This window comes from Manacus candei, unplaced genomic scaffold (assembly GCF_025592945.1).
Source record: "Manacus candei isolate 608988 ecotype Guabito, Panama unplaced genomic scaffold, ASM2559294v1 h1tg000227l, whole genome shotgun sequence".
Lineage (NCBI taxonomy): Eukaryota > Metazoa > Chordata > Aves > Passeriformes > Pipridae > Manacus > Manacus candei.
This window is the reverse complement of record NW_026138275.1, coordinates 115,339-140,255: the sequence shown is the minus strand read 5'-3', so window position 1 is coordinate 140,255 and position 24,917 is coordinate 115,339. Positions and strand designations below refer to the sequence as shown.

The window sequence follows — 24,917 nt, the reverse complement described above, 5'->3', positions numbered from 1 at the left end:
TATATGGATATATGGATAATATGGATAATATGGATAACAGGGATAATGGATAATATGGATAATATGGATAATATGGATATATGGATAATATGGATAATATGGATAATATGGATATATGGATAATATGGATAATATGGATAATATGGATAATATGGATAAGCACTTCCAAGAGCTCTGGGCTGAGCTGGGTGGGATTCCCAAGTGCAGGAATTTCCAAGGATGAGGGATCTGGGCTCCTCTGTTCCCGGGGGACATTCCCAGGTCCATCCCTGCTCCCACCCGGAGCTCCAACAGCCTCTGGAGACCCCACACGGATCCCAAATCCCTCCATCCCTGCGGGAACGAGGAGCAGCATCCCAAACCTCCCCCCTCTTCCCAGGACATCCAGCAGATCCTGCTTTTCCAGAGGGGAGGAGCCCACAAGTCCTGGAGCAGCTCCGGGAGCTCCGGAGCAAAATGAGGCTCCTGTGGCTGCATCCAGAGGGATTTCCTTCCCAGATCCTGCCTGATCCTGCACCAGGAATTCCTAGGTGGGTTTTTTTTATGGATAAACCTCTCCCTGCTTCCTTCCCAGTGTTTGGAATGGTGCCTTTCCTCAACTCCATCCTGGGGACGATGCTGCCCATGCTGGGAATGGCCAAGCAGGACCACATGAAATCCGTCTTCTGCTACGGTAAAAACCCTGGGAAAGGGGCTCTTTTCCCTGGAAAAGGGGGTTCTTGGGATGAGGGGGGTGTGGGGGGAATTTTGTCTGGGAGCAGGGAAGGGTTGGATCCCATCTTGCTGGGAATCTGGGCTTGGAGCAACCTGGGATTAGCTGGAGGTGTCCCCGGAAGGTCCCTTCCCACCCAAAGCATTCCAGGATTCCCTGATCCAGGAAAAAGCCCTGTCTGATCCCACTTTGTGCCCTTGGTGTTCATCCTCTGGCAAAGAGGCCGTGGAGGTGTCCTGGGGTGACCATCCCGGTGGGATTGGGAAGGAAAGAGGGATCATGGAGGGGCTGGAGCGTGGCCAGGGATGGGAACGGGGCTGGGAAGGGTCTGGAGAACTCCTGAGGGAGCTGGGGGGGCTCAGCCTGGAGAAAAGGGGGCTCAGGGGGAATCCAGGGGGACAGGATCATCAGGGATGGATCCTCAGGGGTGGGATTGCAGGAGTTGGGGTGGGATTGCAGGAGTTGGGGTGGGATTGATGGAATTGGGGTGGGATTGCAGGAGTTGGGGTGGGATTGCAGGAGTTTGGGATTGCAGGAATTGGGGTGGGATTGCAGGAGTTGGGGTGGGATTGATGGAATTGGGGTGGGATTGCAGGAGTTGGGGTGGGATTGCAGGAGTTGGGGTGGGATTGCAGGAATTGGGGTGGGATTGCAGGAGTTGGGGTGGGATTGATGGAATTGGGGTGGGATTGCAGGAGTTGGGGTGGGATTGCAGGAATTTGAGATTGCAGGAGTTGGGGTGGGATTGCAGGAGTTGGGATTGCAGGAGTTGGGGTGGGATTGCAGGAGTTGGGGTGGGATTGCAGGAGTTGGGATTGCAGGAGTTGGGGTGGGATTGCAGGAGTTGGGATTGCAGGAATTTGGGATTGCAGGAGTTGGGGTGGGATTGCAGGAGTTGGGATTGCAGGAGTTTGGGATTGCAGGAGTTGGGGTGGGATTGCAGGAATTGGGGTGGGATTGCAGGAATTGGGGTGGGATTGCAGGAGTTGGGGTGGGATTGCAGGAGTTGGGATTGCAGGAGTTTGGGATTGCAGGAGTTGGGGTGGGATTGCAGGAGGAACATCCATTCCCACCCCCTGCCACGGGCAGGGACACCTCCCACCATCCCAGGGTGATCCAACCTGCCCTGGGACACTCCCAGGGATCCAGGGGCAGCCACAGCTCCTCTGGGAATTCCATCCCAGCCCCTCCCCACCCTCCCAGCCAGGAATCCCTTCCCACTCTCCCCCCTAACCCTGGGAAGCCATTCCCTGGGTGCTGTCCCTCCAGCCCTTGTCCCCAGTCCCTCTCCAGCTCTCCTGGAGCCCCTCCAGGCCCTGGAAGGGGCTCCAAGGTCTCCCTGGATCCTTCCCCTTCTCCAGGGGAACATTCCCAGCTCTCCCAGCCCGGCTCCAGAGCCCTTGGAGCAGCTCCTTGTCCCCTCTGGATTCCCTCCAGCAGCTCTGATGTTGAGGATCTGGAGCTTCCTGGTGCCTCCCTGTCCCTGGAGTTGCTCCCAGTCCCGCAGCACCTCCACCAGCTGGTTTTTTTGGGGGTGATGGTTCTGAAACACCCCCCCAATTTGTGCCCCAGCCCTGCAGCACTTCAGTGAGAGCATCCAGGAGTACCTGGCCAACCTGGACCAGGCCCCAGACCCCACGGTGAGGAAGGACACCTTCTCCAACGAGATCTTCTGCGCCTACGAGGTGCTCTTCAACGGCTGGCTGCAGCACCGCGAGGCCAAGGTGGGCAGGGGGGGACACTGAGGGGCTGGGACCCCCAGGGTGAGGGTTTGGGGGGCTGGGACCCCCTCTGGGTGAGGATTTGGGGGGCTGGGACCCACCCTGGGTGTGGTTTTGGGGGGCTGAGACTCCTCTGGGTGTGGGTTTGGGGGGCTGAGACTCATCTAGGTGTGGATTTGGGGGGCTGAGACTCCTCTGGGTGTGGGTTTGGGGGGCTGGGACCCACCCTGGGTGTGGATTTGGGGGGCTGAGACTCCTCTGGGTGTGGGTTTGGGGGGCTGAGACTCATCTAGGTGTGGATTTGGGGGGCTGAGACTCCTCTGGGTGTGGATTTGGGGGGCTGGGACCCACCCTGGGTGTGGGTTTGGGGGGCTGAGACCGCCCTGGGGGAGGATTTGGGGGTCTCAGACCCACCCTGGGTGTGGATTTGGGGGTCTCTGGACGTCCCTGGGTGTGGATTTGGGGGTCTGAGCCCCCCTGGGGGTGGATTTTGGGGGGCTGAGACCCCCTGGGTGTGGATTTGGGGGGCTGAGACCTCCCTGAGTGTGGATTTGGGGGGAGTGAGAGCTCCTTGGTGTGGATTTGGGGGTCTGAGACCCCCCTGGGGAGAGGATTTCTGGGGTTGAGACCTCCTTGGGTGTGGATTTGTGGGTCTGAGCACCCCTGGGTGTGGATTTGGGGGGCTGAGACCCCCCTGGGAGAGGATTTGGGGACCCTGAGACCTCTGTGAATGAGGAGTTGGGGGGCTGAGACCCCCCTGGGTGTGGATTTGGGGGCTCTGAGCCCCCCTGGGTGTGGATTTGAGGGCTCTGAGCCCCCCTGGGTGTGGATTTGGGTGGTCTGACCCCCCCTGGGTGTGGATTTGGGGGGTCTGAGCCCCCCTGGGTGTGGATTTGGGGGGTCTGAGACCTCTGTGAATGAGGAGTTGGGGGGCTGAGACCCCCCTGGGTGTGGATTTGGGGGTCTCTGGACATCCCTGGGTGTGGAATTGGGGGGCTGGGACCCACCCTGGGGGTGGAATGGGGGGCTGAGACCCCCTGGGTGTGGGTTTGGGGGCTGGGACCTCCTTGGGTGTGGATTTGGGGGGCTGGGACCCACCCTGGGTGTGGATTTGGGGGGCTGGGACATCCCTGGGTGTGGAATTGGGGGTCTCTGGACATCCCTGGGTGTGGATTTGGGGGGTCTCTGGACATCCCTGGGTGTGCATCTGTGGGGCTGGGACCTCCCTGGGTGTGGATTTGGGGGTCTGAGATCCCCCTGGGGAGAGGATTTCTGGGGTTGTGACCTCCTTGGATGTGGATTTGGGGGGCTGGGACCCCCTGGGGGTGGGTTTGGGGGGCTGGGACCCACCCTGGGTGTGGATTTGGGGGTCTCTGGACGTCCCTGGGTGTGGATTTGGGGGTCTGAGACCCCCTGGGAGTGGGTTTGGGGGCTGGGACCTCCTTGGGTGTGGATTTGGGGGGCTGGGACCCACCCTGGGTGTGGATTTGGGGGGTCTGAGACCCCCTGGGTGTGGATTTGGGGGGTCTGAGCACCCCTGGGAGAGGATTTGGGGACCCTGAGACCTCTATGAATGAGGAGTTGGGGGGCTGAGACCCCCCTGGGTGTGGAATTGGGTGTCTCTGAGCCCCCCTGGGTGTGGAATTGAGGGCTCTGAGCCCCCCTGGGTGTGGAATTGAGGGCTCTGAGCCCCCCTGGGTGTGGATTTGGGGGCTCTGAGCCCCCCTGGGTGTGGATTTGGGTGGTCTGAGCCCCCCTGGGTGTGGAATTGAGGGCTCTGAGCCCCCCGGGTGTGGATTTGGGGGGTCTCTGGACATCCCTGGGTGTGGAATTGAGGGCTCTGAGCCCCCCTGGGTGTGGAACTGGGGGGTCTGAGCCCCCCTGGGTGTGGATTTGGGGGTCTCTGGACATCCCTGGGTGTGGATTTGGGGGGTCTGAGCCCCTCTGGGTGTGGATTTGGGGGTCTCTGGACATCCCTGAGTGTGGATTTGGGGGTCTCTGGATGTCCCTGGGTGTGGAATTGGTGGTCTAAGCCCCCCTGGGTGTGGAATTGGGTGGTCTGAGCCCCCCTGGGTGTGGATTTGGGGGTCTAAGCCCCCCTGGGTGTGGATTTGGGGGGTCTGAGCCCCCCTGGGTGTGGATTTGGGGGTCTCTGAGCCCCCCTGGGTGTGGATTTGGGGCTCTGAGACCCCCTGGGTGTGGATTTGGGGGTCTCTGAGCCCCCCTGGGTGTGGAATTTGGGGTCTGAGCCCCCCTGGGTGTGGAACTGGGGGGTCTGAGCCCCCCTGGGTGTGGATTTGGGGGTCTCTGGACATCCCTGGGTGTGGATTTGGGGGATCTGAGCCCCTCTGGGTGTGGATTTGGGGGTCTCTGGACATCCCTGAGTGTGGATTTGGGGGTCTCTGGATGTCCCTGGGTGTGGAATTGGTGGTCTAAGCCCCCCTGGGTGTGGAATTGGGTGGTCTGAGCCCCCCTGGGTGTGGATTTGGGGGTCTAAGCCCCCCTGGGTGTGGATTTGGGGGGTCTGAGCCCCCCTGGGTGTGGAATTGGGTGTCTCTGAGCCCCCCTGGGTGTGGATTTGGGGCTCTGAGACCCCCTGGGTGTGGATTTGGGGGTCTCTGAGCCCCCCTGGGTGTGGAATTTGGGGTCTGAGCCCCCCTGGGTGTGGAACTGGGGGGTCTGAGCCCCCCTGGGTGTGGATTTGGGGGTCTCTGGACATCCCTGGGTGTGGATTTGGGGGGTCTGAGCCCCTCTGGGTGTGGATTTGGGGGTCTCTGGACATCCCTGAGTGTGGATTTGGGGGTCTCTGGATGTCCCTGGGTGTGGAATTGGTGGTCTAAGCCCCCCTGGGTGTGGAATTGGTGGTCTAAGCCCCCCTGGGTGTGGATTTGGGGGGTCTGAGCCCCCCTGGGTGTGGAATTGGGTGTCTCTGAGCCCCCCTGGGTGTGGATTTGGGGCTCTGAGACCCCCTGGGTGTGGATTTGGGGGTCTCTGAGCCCCCCTGGGTGTGGAATTTGGGGTCTGAGCCCCCCTGGGTGTGGATTTGGGGGTCTCTGGACATCCCTGGGTGTGGATTTGGGGCTCTGAGCCCCTCTGGGTGTGGAACCAGGGGGGTCTGAGCCCCCCTGGCTGTGGAATTGAGGGGTCTGAGCCCCCCTGGGTGTGGAATTGAGGGCTCTGAGCCCCCCTGGGTGTGGATTTGGGGGCTCTGAGCCCCCCAGGGTGTGGATTTGGGTGGTCTGAGCCCCCCTGGGTGTGGAATTGAGGGCTCTGAGCCCCCCGGGTGTGGATTTGGGGGGTCTCTGGACATCCCTGGGTGTGGAATTGAGGGCTCTGAGCCCCCCTGGGTGTGGATTTGAGGGCTCTGAGCCCCCCTGGGTGTGGAACTGGGGGGTCTGAGCCCCCCTGGGTGTGGATTTGGGGGTCTCTGGACATCCCTGGGTGTGGATTTGGGGGGTCTGAGCCCCCCTGGGTGTGGATTTGGGGCTCTGAGACCCCCTGGGTGTGGATTTGGGGGTCTCTGAGCCCCCCTGGGTGTGGAATTTGGGGTCTGAGCCCCCCTGGGTGTGGAATTGAGGGCTCTGAGACCCCCTGGGTGTGGATTTGGGGGGTCTCTGGACACCCCTGGGTGTGGAATTGAGGGCTCTGAGCCCCCCTGGGTGTGGATTTGGGGGCTCTGAGCCCCCCTGGGTGTGGATTTGGGTGGTCTGACCCCCTCTGGGTGTGGATTTGGGGGTCTCTGGACATCCCTGGGTGTGGAATTGAGGGCTCTGATCCCCCCTGGGTGTGGAATTGAGGGCTCTGAGCCCCCCTGGGTGTGGAATTGAGGGCTCTGAACCCCCCTGGGTGTGGATTTGGGGGGTCTCTGGACATCCCTGGGTTTGGAATTGGGGCTCTGAGCCCCCCTGGGTGTGGATTTGGGGGGTCTCTGGACATCCCTGGGTGTGGTTTTAGGGGTCTGAGCCCCCCTGGGTGTGGATTTGGGGGCTCTGAGCCCCCCTGGGTGTGGATTTGGGGGCTCTGAGCCCCCCTGGGTGTGGAATTGAGGGTTCTGAGCCCCCCTGGGTGTGGAATTGAGGGCTCTGAGCCCCCCTGGGTGTGGAACTGGGGGGTCTGAGCCCCCCTGGGTGTGGATTTGGGGGGTCTGAGCCCCCCTGGGTGTGGAATTGAGGGCTCTGTTCCCCCCTGGGTGTGGAATTGAGGGCTCTGAACCCCCCTGGGTGTGGAATTGGGGGGTCTCTGGACATCCCTGGGTTTGGAATTGGGGCTCTGAGCCCCCCTGGGTGTGGATTTGGGGGGTCTCTGGACATCCCTGGGTGTGGTTTTAGGGGTCTGAGCCCCCCTGGGTGTGGATTTGGGGGCTCTGAGCCCCCCTGGGTGTGGATTTGGGGGGTCTCTGGCCATCCCTGCCCTCCCTGCAGCTCAGGCTGGCCGTGGTGGAGGCCCTGGGGCCCATGAGTTACCTGATGCCCGGCGAGAGGCTGGAGGAGCAGCTCCCAAAGCTCATCCCCGGGATTTTGGGCCTCTACAAGAAACACAGCGAGGCCTTTTCCATCTCCAAGGTGAGCAGGGGCCTCCCCTGGCCCAAATTCCGGGGTTGGAGCTTCCAGGGGATGAGCTGGGAAAGGGGTTGGAGCTCCGGGAAGGGGCTGAGGGAGCTGGGGGGGCTCAGCCTGGGGAAAAAAGGGGGCTCAGGGGGGAACTTCTGGCTCCCTAAAACCCCCTGAGAGGAGGGGGGAGATGGGGGGGGGACAAGGGACAGGAGGAGAAAAGCCTGAAATCCTGAAATCCTGAAATCCCTGCCAGGAGACCTCCTGGATGTGGGGTTGGGACCTCCCTGGGTGTGGATTTGGGGGGGTGGGACATCCCTGGGTGTGGATTTGGGGGGGTGGGACATCCCTGGGTGTGGATTTGGGGGGGTGGGACATCCCTGGGTGTGGATTTGGGGGGGTGGGACATCCCTGGGTGTGGAACTGGGGGGCTGAGACCCCCCTGGATGTGGATTTGGGGGGCTGAGACCCCCCTGGGGAGAGGATTTGTGGGGTTGAGACCTCCTTGGGTGTGGAGTTGGGTGGTTGGGACATCCCTGGGTGTGGAACTGGGGGGGATTTGGGGACCCTGAGACCTCCTTTGAATAGAATTTGGGGTCTGAGACCTCCTTGGGATAGAATTTGGGGTCTGAGACCTCCTTGGAATAGAGTTTGGGGTCTGAGACCTCCTTTGGAATAGAATTTGGGGTCTGAGACCTCCTTGGAATAGAGTTTGGGGTCTGTGACCTCCTTGGGATAGAATTTGGGGTCTGAGACCTCCTTGGAATAGAGTTTGGGGTCTGTGACCTCCTTGGGATAGAATTTGGGGTCTGAGACCTCCTTGGAATAGAATTTGGGGTCTGAGACCTCCCTGGGGGAGGATTTGGGGTCTGAGACCTCCCTGGAGGAGGATTTGGGGACCCTGAGACCTCCTTGGAATAGAATTTGGGGTCTGAGACCTCCTTGGGATAGAATTTGGGGCCTGAGACCTCCTTGGAATAGAATTTGGGGTCTGAGACCTCCTTGGAATAGAATTTGGGGCCTGAGACCTCCTTGGAATAGAATTTGGGGACTCTGAGACCTCCTTGGAATAGAATTTGGGGACTCTGAGACCTCCCTGGGGGAGGATTTGGGGTCTGAGACCTCCCTGGAGTAGAATTTGGGGTCTGAGACCTCCTTGGAATAGATTTTTGGGTCTGAGACCTCCCTGGGGGGCAGGATTTTGGGGTCTGGACCCCCTCTGTGCCCCACCTGTGCCCCCCTGACCCCGTACCCTCCTCCCCTCTCCTTCCCAGAGCCTCTCCCAAATCCTGGAAGCCTCCGTGGGCATCGGGAGCCGCAGCCTGGACGGGCAGCTGGACGGTCTGCTGGGCACCCTGCACCCCCAGGTGAGACCCTGCACCCCCAGGTGAGACCCTGAACCCCCAGGTGAGACCCTGAACCCCCAGGTGAGACCCTGCACCCCCAGGTGAGACCCCTGAACCCCCAGGTGAGACACCTGAACCCCCAGGTGAGACCCTGCACCCCCAGGTGAGACCCTGAACCCCCAGGTGAGACCCCTGAACCCCCAGGTGAGACCCTGCACCCCCAGGTGAGACCCTGAACCCCCAGGTGAGACCCCTGAACCCCCAGGTGAGACCCTGCACCCCCAGGTGAGACCCTGCACCCCCAGGTGAGGTCACTGAACCCTCAGGTGAGACCCTGAACCCCCAGGTGAGACCCTGAACCCCCAGGTGAGACACCTGAACCCCCAGGTGAGGTCACTGCACCCCCAGGTGATGTCACTGCACCCCCAGGTGAGACCCTGCACCCCCAGGTGAGGTTCCTGCACCCCCAGGTGAGACCCTGAACCCCCAGGTGAGACCCTGAACCCCCAGGTGAGACCCTGCACCCCCAGGTGAGCCCTCTGAACCCCCAGGTGAGACCCTGCACCCCCAGGTGAGACCCTGAACCCCCAGGTGAGACCCTGCACCCCCAGGTGAGGTCACTGAACCCTCAGGTGAGACCCTGAACCCCCAGGTGAGACCCTGAACCCCCAGGTGAGACCCTGCACCCCCAGGTGAGGTTCCTGAACCCCCAGGTGAGACCCTGCACCCCCAGGTGAGACCCTGAACCCCCAGGTGAGGTCACTGCACCCCCAGGTGAGACCCCTGAACCCCCAGGTGAGCCCCTGAACCCCCAGGTGAGACCCTGAACCCCCAGGTGAGACCCTGCACCCCCAGGTGAGCCCCTGAACCCCCAGGTGAGACCCTGAACCCCCAGGTGAGGTCACTGCACCCCCAGGTGAGACACCTGAACCCCCAGGTGAGACACCTGAACCCTCAGGTGAGACCCTGAACCCCCAGGTGAGACACCTGAACCCCCAGGTGAGACCCCTGAACCCCCAGGTGAGACCCTGCACCCCCAGGTGAGACCCTGCACCCCCAGGTGAGGTCACTGAACCCTCAGGTGAGACCCTGAACCCCCAGGTGAGCCCCCTGAACCCTCAGGTGAGACCCCCTGAACCCCCAGGTGAGGTCACTGCACCCCCAGGTGATGTCACTGCACCCCCAGGTGAGACCCTGCACCCCCAGGTGAGGTTCCTGCACCACCAGGTGAGACCCTGCACCCCCAGGTGAGACCCTGCACCCCCAGGTGAGCCCTCTGAACCCCCAGGTGAGACCCTGCACCCCCAGGTGAGACCCTGAACCCCCAGGTGAGACCCTGCACCCCCAGGTGAGGTCACTGAACCCTCAGGTGAGACCCTGAACCCCCAGGTGAGACCCTGAACCCCCAGGTGAGACCCTGCACCCCCAGGTGAGCCCCTGAACCCCCAGGTGAGACCCTGCACCCCCAGGTGAGGTCACTGCACCCCCAGGTGAGGTCACTGCACCCCCAGGTGAGACACCTGAACCCTCAGGTGAGACCCTGAACCCCCAGGTGAGACACCTGAACCCCCAGGTGAGACCCCTGAACCCCCAGGTGAGGTCACTGCACCCCCAGGTGAGACCCTGCACCCCCAGGTGAGCCCCCTGAACCCTCAGGTGAGACCCCCTGAACCCCCAGGTGAGACCCTGCACCCCCAGGTGAGGTCACTGCACCCCCAGGTGAGGTCACTGCACCACCAGGTGAGACCCTGAACCCTCAGGTGAGACCCTGAACCCCCAGGTGAGGTCACTGCACCCCCAGGTGAGACATCTGCACCCCCAGGTGAGACCCTGAACCCCCAGGTGAGCCCCTGAACCCCCAGGTGAGGTCACTGCACCCCCAGGTGAGACACCTGAACCCTCAGGTGAGCCCCTGAACCCCCAGGTGAGGTCACTGCACCCCCAGGTGAGACCCCTGAACCCCCAGGTGAGACCCTGCAGCCCCAGGTGAGACCCTGCACCCCCAGGTGAGGTCACTGAACCCTCAGGTGAGACACCTGAACCCTCAGGTGAGCCCCTGAACCCCCAGGTGAGACCCTGAACCCCTAGGTGAGACCCCTGAACCCCCAGGTGAGGTCACTGCACCCCCAGGTGAGACACTTGAACCCCCAGGTGAGACCCTGAACCCCCAGGTGAGACCCTGAACCCCCAGGTGAGGTCACTGCACCCCCAGGTGAGACCCTGCACCCCCAGGTGAGACCCTGAACCCCCAGGTGAGACACCTGAACCCCCAGGTGAGACCCTGAACCCCCAGGTGAGACCCTGAACCCCCAGGTGAGGTTCCTGAACCCCCAGGTGAGACCCTGAACCCCCAGGTGAGGTTCCTGAACCCCCAGGTGAGACCCTGCACCCCCAGGTGAGGTCACTGCACCCCCAGGTGAGACACCTGAACCCCCAGGTGAGACCCTGAACCCCCAGGTGAGACCCTGCACCCCCAGGTGAGACCCCTGAACCCCCAGGTGAGACCCTGCACCCCCAGGTGAGACCCCTGAACCCCCAGGTGAGACCCTGCACCCCCAGGTGAGGTCACTGCACCCCCAGGTGAGGTCACTGCACCCCCAGGTGAGACACCTGAACCCTCAGGTGAGACCCTGAACCCCCAGGTGAGACACCTGAACCCCCAGGTGAGGTCACTGCACCCCCAGGTGAGACACCTGAACCCCCAGGTGAGACCCTGAACCCCCAGGTGAGGTCACTGCACCCCCAGGTGAGGTCACTGCACCCCCAGGTGAGGTCACTGCACCCCCAGGTGAGCCCCTGAACCCTCAGGTGAGACCCTGAACCCCCAGGTGAGACCCCTGAACCCCCAGGTGAGGTCACTGCACCCCCAGGTGAGACCCTGAACCCCCAGGTGAGACACCTGAACCCCCAGGTGAGACCCTGAACCCCCAGGTGAGACCCTGCACCCTCAGGTGAGACCCTGCACCCCCAGGTGAGACCCTGCACCCCCAGGTGAGACCCTGAACCCCCAGGTGAGCCTCCTGAACCCCCAGGTGAGGTTCCTGCACCCCCAGGTGAGACCCTGAACCCTCAGGTCAGACCCTGCACCCCCAGGTGAGACAGGTGAACCCCCAGGGGAGGTCACTGCACCCCCAGGTGAGACCCTGAACCCCCAGGTGAGACCCTGAACCCCTGGGGGAGGTTCCTGAACCCCCAGGTGAGGCCCTGGACTCAGAGGGGACATCCTGGGCTTGTCCAGGTCCTCAGGATGGTCAGGAACCCCCAAACTGCTCCCCATGGATGAGGAAGGGATCAGAGGGGATATTCCAGGGTTCTGCTGGTCCTCAGGGTGGGCAGGAACCCCCAAATTGCTCCACAGGGATGGGGAAGGGCTCAGGGGGGACATCCTGGGCTTGTCCTGGTCCTCAGGGGAGTCAGGAACCCCCAAACTGCTCCACAGGGATGGGAAAGGGCTTGGAGGGGACATTCCAGGCTCCCCTTCATCCTCAGGGGGGTCAGGGACCCCCCAACTTTCTCCCCAGGGCTGGGAAGGGCTGGGAGGGGGCCAGGACTGGAAGGCAGCCCTTGCAGGGAGGGAGGGAGGGGATCCCTGGAAGGATTGATCATCCCTGATGATCCATCCCTGATGATCCACCCCTGAGGATCCACCCCTGAGGATCCCAATCCCACCCCTGCTGATCCCATCCCTGACCCTCTGGCTCTCTCCTCTCTCCCACAGATCTGTGCTGCCCTGATGACCCACCCCTGATGATCCCACCCCTGGTGATCCCAATCCCACCCCTGATAATCCCACCCCTGACCCTCTGGCTCTCTCTCCCACAGATCTGTGCTCCCCTGATGACCCACCCCTGATGATTCCACCCCTGATGATCCCAATCCCACCCCTGCTGACCCACCCCTGACCCTCTGGCTCTCTCCTCTCTCCCACAGATCTGTGCTCCCCTGATGACCCATCCCTGATGATTCCACCCCTGATGATCCCAATCCCACCTCTGCTGATCCACCCCTGACTCTCTCTCCTCTCTCCCACAGATCTGTGCTGCCCTGATGACCCACCCCTGATGATCCCACCCCTGGTGATCCCAATCCCACCCCTGATAATCCCACCCCTGACCCTCTGGCTCTCTCTCCCACAGATCTGTGCTCCCCTGATGACCCACCCCTGATGATCCCACCCCTGATGATCCCAATCCCACCCCTGCTGACCCACCCCTGACCCCCTGTCTCTCTCTCTCTCCCCCCCAGCTCTGCTCTCCCGCCGACCCCTCCGTGCCCCTGAGCGCCAAGAACCACACCGAGGTCCTTCGCTGCTTCACCGTCCTGGGTGAGGGACCACCCCAAACCCTGGGGCAGCCACAGCTCACCCCCCTGGGGGCCCTCCTGGGCTTCCTGGTCCTCTCCAGGAGGACCTGAGGGATCAGATCCCCCCCAGCCAGGGGAGGGAGGGGAGGGGGTGGTGGTTGTGCCCTTCCAGGGACCTTCCCAAAGCACTTGCCTGGGTTCCAGCGGTTTTCTCCGGAGCCTCTGGAGCTGGAGAATCCCACTGGGGCCTCCAGAGGTGGGTCCTGCAGCAGCACAGCATTCCAGGGGTGGAGCTGGGGCAGCCTGGGCTGGTGGGAGGTGTCCCTGGCCTTGGAAAGAGAGGGGGTGGGATGAGATGATCCTTAAAATCCCTTCCAGCAAGGGATGATCCCTTCTAAAGGGATCCCAGCCTGTGATTCCACGATTCCAGGGGGCAAACCTGGAGGTGGGAGTCACTGGGAGGCACTGGGGGTGGCACTGGGAGCTACTGAAGGGGCACTGGGAGCTACTGGGAGTCACTGGGGGTCACTGGGAGTCACTGGGAGGCACTGGGGGTGGCACTGGTAGGCACTGGGGGTGGCACTGGGAGCTACTGGAGGGTCACTGGGAGCTACTGGGAGTCACTGGGAGCTACTGGGAGTCACTGGGAGCTACTGGAGTGGCACTGGGAGCTACTGGGTGGGTACTGGGAGCTACTGGGAGTCACTGGGAGCTACTGGGTGGGTACTGGGAGCTACTGGGAGTCACTGGGAGCTACTGGAGGGGCAGGCTGGGCAGGGTTTGGAGCAACCTGGGCTGGTGGGAGGTGTCCCTGGCCTTGGGCAAGGGGGGAGTGGGTTGAGATGATCCTTAAAATCCCTTCCAGCAAGGGATGATCCCTTCCAAAGGGATCCCAGCCTGTGATTCCACGATTCCAGGGGGCAAACCTGGAGGTGGGAGTCACTGGGAGGCACTGGGGGTGACACTGGGAGCTACTGAAGGGGCACTGGGAGGTACTGGGAGTCACTGGGAGCTACTGGGGGGGCACTGGGAGCTACTGAGTGGGTACTGGGAGCTACTGGGAGTCACTGGGAGCTACTGGGGGGGCACTGGGAGCTACTGGGAGTCACTGGGAGCTACTGGAATGCACTGGGGGTCGTTGGGAGCTACTGGGAGTAACTGGGAGGCACTGGGGGTGGCACTGGGAGCTACTGGAGGGGCACTGGGAGCTACTGGGAGTCACTGGGAGCTACTGGAGGGGCACTGGGAGCTACTGGGAGTCACTGGGAGCTACTGGAATGCACTGGGGGTCGTTGGGAGCTACTGGGAGTAACTGGGAGGCACTGGAGGTGGCACTGGGAGCTACTGGAGGGGCACTGGGAGGTACTGGGAGTCACTGGGAGGCACTGGGGGTGGCACTGGGAGCTACTGGGAGTCACTGGGAGCTACTGGAATGCACTGGGGGTCGTTGGGAGCTACTGGGAGTAACTGGGAGGCACTGGGGGTGGCACTGGGAGCTACTGGAGGGGCACTGGGAGGTACTGGGAGTCACTGGGAGGCACTGGGGGTGGCACTGGGAGCTACTGGGGTGGCACTGGGAGCTACTGGAGGGGCACTGGGAGCTACTGGGAGTCACTGGGAGCTACTGGAGGGGCAGGTTGGACAGGGTTTGGAGCAACCTGGGATAGTGGGAGGTGTCCCTGGCCTTGGGCAAGGGGGGAGTGGGATGAGATGATCCTTAAAATCCCTTCCAGCAAGGGATGATCCCTTCCAGAGGGATCCCAGCCTGTGATTCCATGATTCCAGGGGGCATCCCTGGAGGTGGGAGTCACTGGGAGGTACTGGGGGTGGCACTGGGAGCTACTGAAGGGGCACTGGGAGCTACTGGAATGCACTGGGGGTCACTGGGAGTCACTGGGAGGCACTGGGGGTGGCACTGGTAGGCACTGGGGGTGGCACTGGGAGCTACTGGAGGGTCACTGGGAGCTACTGGGAGTCACTGGGAGCTACTGGGAGTCACTGGGAGCTACTGGAGTGGCACTGGGAGCTACTGGGTGGGTACTGGGAGCTACTGGGAGTCACTGGGAGCTACTGGGTGGGTACTGGGAGCTACTGGAGGGGCACTGGGAGCTACTGGGTGGGCACTGGGAGCTACTGGAGGAGCACTGGGAGCTACTGGGTGGGTACTGGGAGCTACTGGAGGGGCACTGGGAGCTACTGGAGGGGCACTGGGAGCTACTGGGAGTCACTGGGAGCTACTGGAGGAGCACTGGGAGCTACTGGGTGGGTACTGGGAGCTACTGGGGGGGCACTGGGAGCTACTGGGAGTCACTGGGAGCTACTGGAGGCGCAGGCTGGGCAGGGTTTGGAGCAACCTGGGCTGGTGGGAGGTGTCCCTGGCCTTGGGCAAGGGGGGAGTGGGATGAGATGATCCTTAAAATCCCTTCCAGCAAGGGATGATCCCTTCCAGAGGGATCCCAGCCTGTGATTCCACGATTCCAGGGGAGATCCCTGGAGGTGGGAGTCACTGGGAGGCACTGGGGGTGACACTGGGAGCTACTGGAGGGGCACTGGGAGGTACTGGGAGTCACTGGGAGCTACTGGGGTGGCACTGGGAGCTACTGGGGTTGCACTGGGAGCTACTGGGAGTCACTGGGAGCTACTGGGGGGCACTGGGAGCTACTGGGAGTCACTGGGAGCTACTGGAATGCACTGGGGGTCGTTGGGAGCTACTGGGAGTAACTGGGAGGCACTGGGGGTGGCACTGGGAGCTACTGGAGGGGCACTGGGAGCTACTGGGAGTCACTGGGAGCTACTGGAGGGGCACTGGGAGCTACTGGGAGTCACTGGGAGCTACTGGAATGCACTGGGGGTCGTTGGGAGCTACTGGGAGTAACTGGGAGGCACTGGGGGTGGCACTGGGAGCTACTGGAGGGGCACTGGGAGGTACTGGGAGTCACTGGGAGGCACTGGGGGTGGCACTGGGAGCTACTGGGGTGGCACTGGGAGCTACTGGAGGGGCACTGGGAGCTACTGGGAGTCACTGGGAGCTACTGGAGGGGCAGGTTGGACAGGGTTTGGAGCAACCTGGGATAGTGGGAGGTGTCCCTGGCCTTGGGCAAGGGGGGAGTGGGATGAGATGATCCTTAAAATCCCTTCCAGCAAGGGATGATCCCTTCCAGAGGGATCCCAGCCCATGATTCCATGATTCCAGGGGGCATCCCTGGAGGTGGGAGTCACTGGGAGGTACTGGGGGTGGCACTGGGAGCTACTGGAGGGGCGCTGGGAGGTACTGGGAGTCACTGGGAGGCACTGGGAGGTACTGGGAGTCACTGGGAGCTACTGGAGGGTCACTGGGAGGCACTGGGGGTGGCACTGGGAGGTACTGGGAGTCACTGGGAGCTACTGGAATGCACTGGAGGGGTACTGGGAGTCACTGGGAGCTACTGGGAGTCACTGGGAGCTACTGGGAGTCACTGGGAGCTACTGGAATGCACTGGGGGTCACTGGGAGCTACTGGGAGTCAATGGGAAGCTACTGAGGGGGGGCACTGGAAGCTACTGGGGTGGCACTGGGTGCTACTGGGAGTCACTGGGAGCTACTGTGGGGGCACTGGGAGCTACTGGAGGGGCACTGGGAGCTACTGGGAGTCACTGGGAGCTACTGGGAGTCACTGGGAGCTACTGGAGTGGCACTGGGAGCTACTGGGTGGGTACTGGGAGCTACTGGGAGTCGCTGGGAGCTACTGGGAGTCACTGGGAGCTACTGGAGGCACAGGCTGGGCAGGGTTTGGAGCAACCTGGGCTGGTGGGAGGTGTCCCTGGCCTTGGGCAAGGGGGGAGTGGGATGAGATGATCCTTAAAATCCCTTCCAGCAAGGGATGATCCCTTCCAGAGGGATCCCAGCCTGTGATTCCATGATTCCAGGGGGCATCCCTGGAGGTGGGAGTCACTGGGAGGCACTGGGGGTGGCACTGGGAGCTACTGGGAGTCAATGGGAGCTACTGGAATGCACTGGAGGGGCACTGGGAACTACTGGAGGGGCACTGGGAGCTACTGGAATGCACTGGGGGTCACTGGGAGCTACTGGGAGTCACTGGGAGGCACTGGGGGTGGCACTGGGAGCTACTGGAGGGTCACTGGGAGCTACTGGAATGCACTGGAGGGGCACTGGGAGCTACTGGGAGTCACTGGGAGCTACTGGGAGTCAATGGGAAGCTACTGAGGGGGGGCACTGGGAGCTACTGGAGGGGCACTGGGAGCTACTGGGAGTCACTGGGAGCTACTGGGGGGGCACTGGGAGCTACTGGGAGTCACTGGGAGCTACTGGAATGCACTGGGGGTTGTTGGGAGCTACTGGGAGTAACTGGGAGGCACTGGGGGTGGCACTGGGAGCTACTGGAGGGGCACTGGGAGCTACTGGGAGTCACTGGGAGCTACTGGAGGGGCACTGGGAGCTACTGGGAGTCACTGGGAGCTACTGGAATGCACTGGGGGTCGTTGGGAGCTACTGGGAGTAACTGGGAGGCACTGGGGGTGGCACTGGGAGCTACTGGAGGGGCACTGGGAGCTACTGGGAGTCACTGGGAGGCACTGGGGGTGGCACTGGGAGCTACTGGGGGGGCACTGGGAGCTACTGGGAGTCACTGGGAGCTACTGGGAGTCACTGGGAGCTACTGGAGGGGCAGGCTGGGCAGGGTTTGGAGCAACCTGGGCTGGTGGGAGGTGTCCCTGGCCTTGGGCAAGGGGGGAGTGGGATGAGATGATCCTTAAAATCCCTTCCAGCAAGGGATGATCCCTTCCAGAGGGATCCCAGCCTGTGATTCCATGATTCCAGGGGGCATCCCTGGAGGTGTCCAAGGCCAGGTTGGAGCAACCTGGGCTGGTGGGAGGTGTCCCTGCCTGTGGGACAGAAAAGGGGGATCAGAGGGAATCCAGGGGGACAGGATCATCAGGGATGGGATCCTGAGGGATGGATCCTCAGGGATGGATCCTCAGGGGTGGGATCATCAGGGATGGATCCCCAGGGATGGATCCTCAGGGGTGGGATCCTCAGGGATGGGATCATCAGGAATGGATCCTCAGGGATGGATCCTCAGGGGTGGGATCCTCAGGGATGGGATCATCAGGGATGGATCCTCAGGGATGGATCCCCAGGGATGGATCCTCAGGGGTGGCATCCCCCCTGTGCTGGCACTGCTGGGGCACCTCCAAGCCCGGGGCAGGTTTTGGGGTGCCCAGTGCAGGCCATGGAGGGGCTGGAGCATGTCCAGGGATGGGAACGGAGCTGGGAAGGGTCTGGAGGACTCCTGAGGGAGCTGGGGGGGCTCAGCCTGGAGAAAAGGGGGCTCAGAGGGAATCCAGGGGGACAGGAGGGTGGATCCAGGTGGGATCGGGCTCTGCTCCCAGGGAACAGGGACAGGACGAGGGGAAACGGCCCCAAGCTGTGCCAGGGGAGGTTTATTTGGGATCTTGGGAAAAATCCCTGCTGGGAAGGGCTGCCCAGCCCTGGATCCCCATCCCTGGGGGGGGATGGAGCATCCCTGGGGAGGTGGCATTTGGGGACACACAGCCAGGGGTGAGCTCCGAGGGCTTTTCCAGCCTCCCTCATTCCCTCATTCCCACATTCCCAGCTCTGCCTCCCCCCAGCGCTGTCCCTGCTCCCCCGAACAGATGGAATCTGCAGGAAAAGAGCAGCCCCGGGGGGTTGAGGAGCTGCTGCTGAGTCACAGCTGGGGCTCCCTGGCCCTTCCCCTGCCGGGATTCCCGAGGCCAAACCCAAAAAGGCCCAGCTGCCTTTTTTTTCCCAGGGAAATTCCCGCCTGGAAGCGGCAGCAGCACGTCCCTCCCTCCCTCCCTCCCTCCCTCCCTCCCTCCCCCAGTTCCCAGGAGGGTCGTCCCAGTTCCACCAGCACCAGGCTGGGGGTTATTTTTAACCAGCCAAAATATTTGGGCAGACGGGGCGGCAGCACTTGGTGGGGGAGGGATTTGTTTCCGCTCCTACAACTCCTTGGAGAGTTCAGGGAATGCTGGGGAGGGAAAGCTCAGGGATGGGTGGGAAGGGCAGGGTGGGCTCAGAGCCCCCCAGCAGGGATGGGAATGGGGCTGGGAAGGGTCTGGAGAACTCCTGAGGGAGCTGGGGGGGGGCTCAGCCTGGAGAAAAGGGGGCTCAGAGGGAATCCAGGGGGACAGGATCATCAGGGATGGATCCTCAGGAGTGGATCCTCAGGGATGGAATTCTGAAGGATGGATCATCAGGGATGGGATCATCAGGGATGGGATCCTGAGGGATGGATCATCAGGGATGGATTATCAGGGGTGGGATCCTCAGGGATGGATCCTCAGGGGTGGATCCACAGGGATGGATCATCAGGGATGGATCATCAGGGATGGGATTATCAGAGATGGATCATCAGGGATGGGATCATCAGGGATGGATCCTCAGGGGTGGGATTATCAGAGATGGATCATCAGGGATGGGATTCTGAAGGATAGATCATCAGGGATGGATCATCAGGGATGGATCCCCAGGGATGGATCCTCAGGGATGGATCCTCAGGGGTGGGATCCCCCCTGTGCTGGCACAGCTGGGGCCCCTCCAAGCCTGGGGCAGGTTTTGGGGTGCCCAGTGCAGGCCATGGAGGGGCTGGAGCGTGTCCAGGGATGGGAACGGAGCTGGGAAGGGTCTGGAGAACTCCTGAGGGAGCTGGGGGGGCTCAGCCTGGAGAAAAGGGGGCTCAGAGGGAATCCAGGGGGACAGGAGGGTGGATCCAGGTGGGATCGGGCTCTGCTCCCAGGGAACAGGGACAGGACGAGGGGAAACGGCCCCAAGCTGGGCCAGGGGAGGTTTATTTGGGATCTTGGGAAAAATCCCTGCTGGGAAGGGCTGCCCAGCCCTGGATCCCCATCCCTGGGGGGGGATGGAGCATCCCTGGGGAGGGGGCACTTGGGGACATGGGCTGGGGTGGTTGGACCTGGTGGGCTCAGAGGGGGGATTTTTCCCTCCCAAACCATTCCATAATTCCGTGTGTCTGTTCCTGGGTGGGACCAGCATCCCTGAGGGATGGATCCTCAGGGATGGGATCCTTAGGGATCATCAGGGATGGATTGTCAGGGATGGGATTATCAGGGATGGATCCTCAGGGGTAGATCCTCAGGGATGGATCATCAGGGATGGGATCCTGAGGGATGGATCATCAGGGGTGGATCCTCAGGGATGGATCATCAGGGATGGATCATCAGGGATGGATTATCGGGGATGGATCCTCAGGGATGGGATTACCAGGGATGGATCCTCAGGGATGGATCCTCAGGGGTGGATGCTCAGGGGTGGATCCTCAGGGATGGGATCATCAGGGATGGATCCTCAGGGGTGGGATTATCAGAGATGGATCATCAGGGATGGGATTCTGAAGGATGGATCCTCAGGGATGGATCCCCAGGGGTGGATCCTCAGGGGTGGGATCCCCCCTGTGCTGGCACTTCTGGGGCACCTCCAAGCCCGGGGCAGGTTTTGGGGTGCCCAGTGCAGGCCATGGAGGGGCTGGAGCGTGTCCAGGGATGGGAACGGGGCTGGGAAGGGTCTGGAGGACTCCTGGGGGGGACCTGCATCCCTGATGGATGCTTCTCATCCCGCAGCCTGCTCGTTCCCAGACCGTGTCCTGGCCTTCCTGCTCCCAAAGCTGGAGAGCAGCAACGAGAGGACCCGGGTGGGGACCCTGCTCATCATGAGGCAGATCATCAACAGCGCCCGTGAGTCCTTGGGGGGGGTCCAGGGGTCAGTCCCTCCTCCCAGGGGTCAGTCCTTCCTCCCAGGGGTCAGTCCTTCCTCCCAGGGGTCAATCCTTCCTCCCAGGGGTCAATCCTTCCTCCCAGGGGTCAGTCCTTCCAACCAGGGGTCAGTCCTTCCAACCAGGGGTCCCTTTCCAGGAGTCCCTGCTGGGGTTGGGATGAGGAATTCAACCCACCCCTGGATGTGGGGTCAGGAGAAGGATCAGGAGCCCAGGCTGGGATTGGGATGAGGAACTCAACCCACCCCTGGATGCAAGGTCAGGATCAGGATCAGGAGCCCAGTTTGGGATTGGGATGAGGAATTTAACCCACTCCTGGATGTGGGGTCAGGATCAGGGTCAGGAGCCCATCCTGGGATTGGGATGAGGAATTCAACCCACCCCTGGATGTGGGATCAGGATCAGGAGCCCAATTTGGGATTGGGATGAGGAATTCAACCCACCCCTGGATGTGGGGTCAGGGTCAGGATCAGGAGCCCAGGCTGGGATTGGGATGAGGAACTCAACCCACCCCTGGATGCAAGGTCAGGATCAGGATCAGGAGCCCAGTTTGGGATTGGGATGAGGAATTTAACCCACTCCTGGATGTGGGGTCAGGATCAGGGTCAGGAGCCCATCCTGGGATTGGGATGAGGAATTCAACCCACCCCTGGATGTGGGATCAGGATCAGGAGCCCAATTTGGGATTGGGATGAGGAATTTAACCCACCCCTGGATGTGGGATCAGGATCAGGAGCCCAGTTTGGGATTGGGATGAGGAATTCAACCCACTCCTGGATGCAGGATCAGGATCAGGAGCCCAGTCTGGGACTGGGATGAGGAATTCAACCCACCTTTGGCTGAGGGGTCAGGATCAGGATCATGAGCCCAGCCTGGGATTGGGATGAGGAATTCTTCCCACCTGTGGCTGAGGGGTCAGGATCAGGATCAGGAGCCCAGGCTGGGATTGGGATTTGGAATTCAACCCACTCCTGGCTGTGGATTTAGGATCAGGATTAGGAGCCCAGCCTGGGATTGGGATGAGGAATTCAACCCACTCCTGGATGTGGGGTCAGGAGAAGGAGCCCAGCCTGGCATTGGGATGAGGAATTCAACCCACCCCTGGCTGTGGGGTCAGAATCAGGAGAAGGAGCCCAGCCTGGCATTGGGATGAGGAATTCAACCCACCCCTGGATGTGGGGTTAGGATCAGGAGCCCAGCCTGGGATTGGGATGAGGAATTCAACCCACCTTTGGCTGTGGGGTCAGGATCAGAAGCCCAATTTGGGATTGGGATGAGGAATTCAACCCATCCCTGTCTGCAGGGTCAGGATCAGGAGAATTCCAGAGGGACAGGAGGGTGGATCCAGGTGGGATCGGGCTCTGCTCCCAGGGAACAGGGACAGGACGAGGGGAAACGGCCCCAAGCTGGGCCAGGGGAGGTTTATTTGGGATCTTGGGGAAAAATCCCTGCTGGGAAGGGCTGCCCAGCCCTGGATCCCCATCCCTGGGGGATGGAGCATCCCTGGGGAGGGGGCACTTGGGGACAAGGGAATTCCCTGGAATTCCCCAGCCCAGCCAGCTGGGGAGGAGGGAGCGAGGAACCAAACCCTCTCAGTAGGAAAAGGGGGATTTTTTGGGATCAGCAGCTCAATCCTGAAATTCAGAGGGTGTCCTCTCTGTTTTCCAGCCTCCCAGATGGAGATCAAGAAGCCCTTTATTCTCTCCTTTATGAAACTCCCTCTCCAGGACAGCAACAACAAGGTAGGGTTTATTTAAATATTAATTAAATATTTAAATATATAGAGGTAGGGTTCATTTTAACAGTTTAAACATATACACGTAGGGTTTATTTTAATAATTTAAACATATATAGGTAGGGTTTATTTTAACAATTTAAACATATATAGGTTGGGTTTATTTTAACAATTTAAAGATATATAGGTAGGGTTTATTTTAACAACTTAAAAATATATAGATAGAGTTTATTTTGACAATTTAAACATATATAGGTAGGGTTTATTTTAACAATTTAAATATATATAAGTAGGGTTTAGTTTAACAGTTTAAAGATATATAGGTAGGGTTTATTTTGACAATTTAAACATATATAGGTAGGGTTTATTTTAAGAATTTAAACATATGCAGTTAGGGTTTATTTTAACAATTTAAACATATATAGGTAGGGTTTATTTTGACAATTTAAACCTATATAGGTAGCGTTTATTTTAACAATTTAAACATATATAGGTAGGGTTTAGTTTAACAATTTAATCATATCTAGGTGAGGTTTTTTTTAACACTTCAAACATATATAGGTAGGGTTCATTTTAACAGTTTAAACATATACACGTAGGGTTTATTTTAATAATTTAAACATATATAGGTAGGGTTTATTTTAACAATTTAAACATATATAGTTAGGGTTTATTTTAACTATTTAAACATATATAGGTAGGGTTTATTTTAACAATTGAAATATATATAAGTAGGGTTTAGTTTAACAATTTAAATATATATAAGTAGGGTTTAGTTTAACAGTATAAAGATATACAGGTAGGGTTTATTTCAATAATTTAAACATATATAGGTAGGGTTTATTTTAACAGTTTAAACATATACAGGTAGGGTTTATTTTAATAATTTAAACATATGCAGTTAGGGTTTATTTTAATAAATTAAACATATGCAGTTAGGGTTTATTTTAACAATTTAAACCTATATAGGTAGGGTTTATTTAGACAATTTAAACCTATATAGGTAGGGTTTATTTTAAGAATTTAAATATATACAGGTAGGGTTAATTTTAAGAATTTATACATAGATAGATAGGGTTTATTTTAACATTTTAATCATATCTAGGTGAGGTTTATTTTAACAATTTAAACATGTATAGGTAGGGTTTATTTTAGAATTTAATCATATATAGGTAGGGTTTTTTTAAACAATTTTAACATACATAGGTAGGGTTTATTTTGACAATTTAAACCTATATAGGTAGCGTTTATTTTAACAATTTAAACATATATAGGTAGGGTTTAGTTTAACAATTTAATCATATCTAGGTGAGGTTTTTTTTAACACTTCAAACATATATAGGTAGGGTTCATTTTAACAGTTTAAACATATACACGTAGGGTTTATTTTAATAATTTAAACATATATAGGTAGGGTTTATTTTAACAACTTAAAAATATATAGATAGAGTTTATTTTAACAATTTAAACATATACAGGTAGGGTTTATTTTAACAGTTTAAACATATACAGGTAGGGTTTATTTTAACAGTTTAAACATATACAGGTAGGGTTTATTTTAACAGTTTAAACATATATAGGTAGGGTTTATTTTAACAGTTTAAACATATATAGGTAGGGTTTAGTTTCACAGTTTAAACATATATAGGTAGGGTTTATTTGAACAGTTTAAACTGGGAGTCTTCTCCTCAAGCCTTCACCCCTCTGGTGGTTGTCATGGGCATCTTCCTCAATTTGACCTCTTCAATTAGGTGACCTGAATTCTTCAAGCTTGCAAAATCCTGGCTCTGGGCCTTCTAAATCTTATTCAAACCTCTAATTTACTTAATTTATTACTCCGTGTGTGCTACTCCTTTCTATAACAAGGCCTTTGTTCCAGTGAGCAGAACAGGACATGACATTAACCAGCACTCCTAAAATGTTCTTCCAGCAAAGTGTGTATTACTTTGCATTGAATTATTTTCCACTTTAGACATACTGTGCACGTAGGAATTTCTGACGTAACAGGAATGTCCAAAACGCATCAATTTTGTGTGTCTTCTCCCATGTGTGAGAAATAGAAACCCAGTGGGGCAATTTCCAATCAGAATTTTATTATGTGATAAAAGCAAATTCAGCGCTGGGTGATCAGGGAAGGGGTTGAACAACTCCCAACGCCTGTCACACCTAAAAAACCCATTTGTTCTACATTTATTTCCAGCTACTACATGAATATTCATTATACATTAGTATAATGAATATTATAAACATTACACATTGTTAGGTACATGAGTATAAACATTACACATTGTTAGGTACATGAGTATAAACATTACACATTGTTAGGTCAGACATTCCACAGATATTTCTTAACAAGAATGTTGTCTGTAAGCATCCATAATATATTGTTAAATCAGACTTTCAGCAGATGTTCGCTTGTTATCTATGCAAAGTTATAAATTTTAAGAAAGGTGCTATTATCTAGCTAACTGAAGAAAATTCTCTCATTATAAATCCTACACAAGGTAAAAGGGAGGTAACTTGTTTTATCTCTTTATAGGGGCCCAGTTAAGTTTTACGACTTGCTTTTCTTTTCTCTCCGGGTCACATTGACCTTACACTGTTTTCTCTTAATTAGCTCGAATAATTTTCTCAGTTTATCACACATGCAACCTCAGCCAAGCCACCCAGAGATCTGGGCACGTTCCCACATCGAGGACCCAACATGTCACGCTCTGGGAATAATTCCACTGGTTCAAACTAAAACCTACAAGGTGTTAACTGGGCCTCACCAGGCCTCACCA

General features: G+C 58.1%; 1 protein-coding gene and 1 long non-coding RNA gene across 2 annotated transcripts in view; both read left to right on the top strand.

Moving 5' to 3' along the window:
• The window catches only part of LOC127464462 (maestro heat-like repeat-containing protein family member 1), a 136,512-nt gene that overhangs the window by 12,659 nt on the left and 98,936 nt on the right, over positions 1-24,917 (top strand). Inside the window, exons 7-13 of the mRNA XM_051774800.1 lie at positions 575-673; positions 2,285-2,436; positions 6,855-6,995; positions 8,258-8,350; positions 12,575-12,653; positions 20,248-20,361; positions 22,068-22,141. Of these exons, the coding sequence (XP_051630760.1) occupies positions 575-673; positions 2,285-2,436; positions 6,855-6,995; positions 8,258-8,350; positions 12,575-12,653; positions 20,248-20,361; positions 22,068-22,141 (752 nt within the window). The remainder of the gene's footprint in view (positions 1-574; positions 674-2,284; positions 2,437-6,854; positions 6,996-8,257; positions 8,351-12,574; positions 12,654-20,247; positions 20,362-22,067; positions 22,142-24,917) is intronic.
• On the top strand, positions 10,940-11,264 carry LOC127464469 (uncharacterized). The gene is made up of 3 exons (XR_007901402.1): positions 10,940-11,059; positions 11,143-11,183; positions 11,246-11,264. It is a non-coding gene; the product is annotated as an uncharacterized LOC127464469 (long non-coding RNA).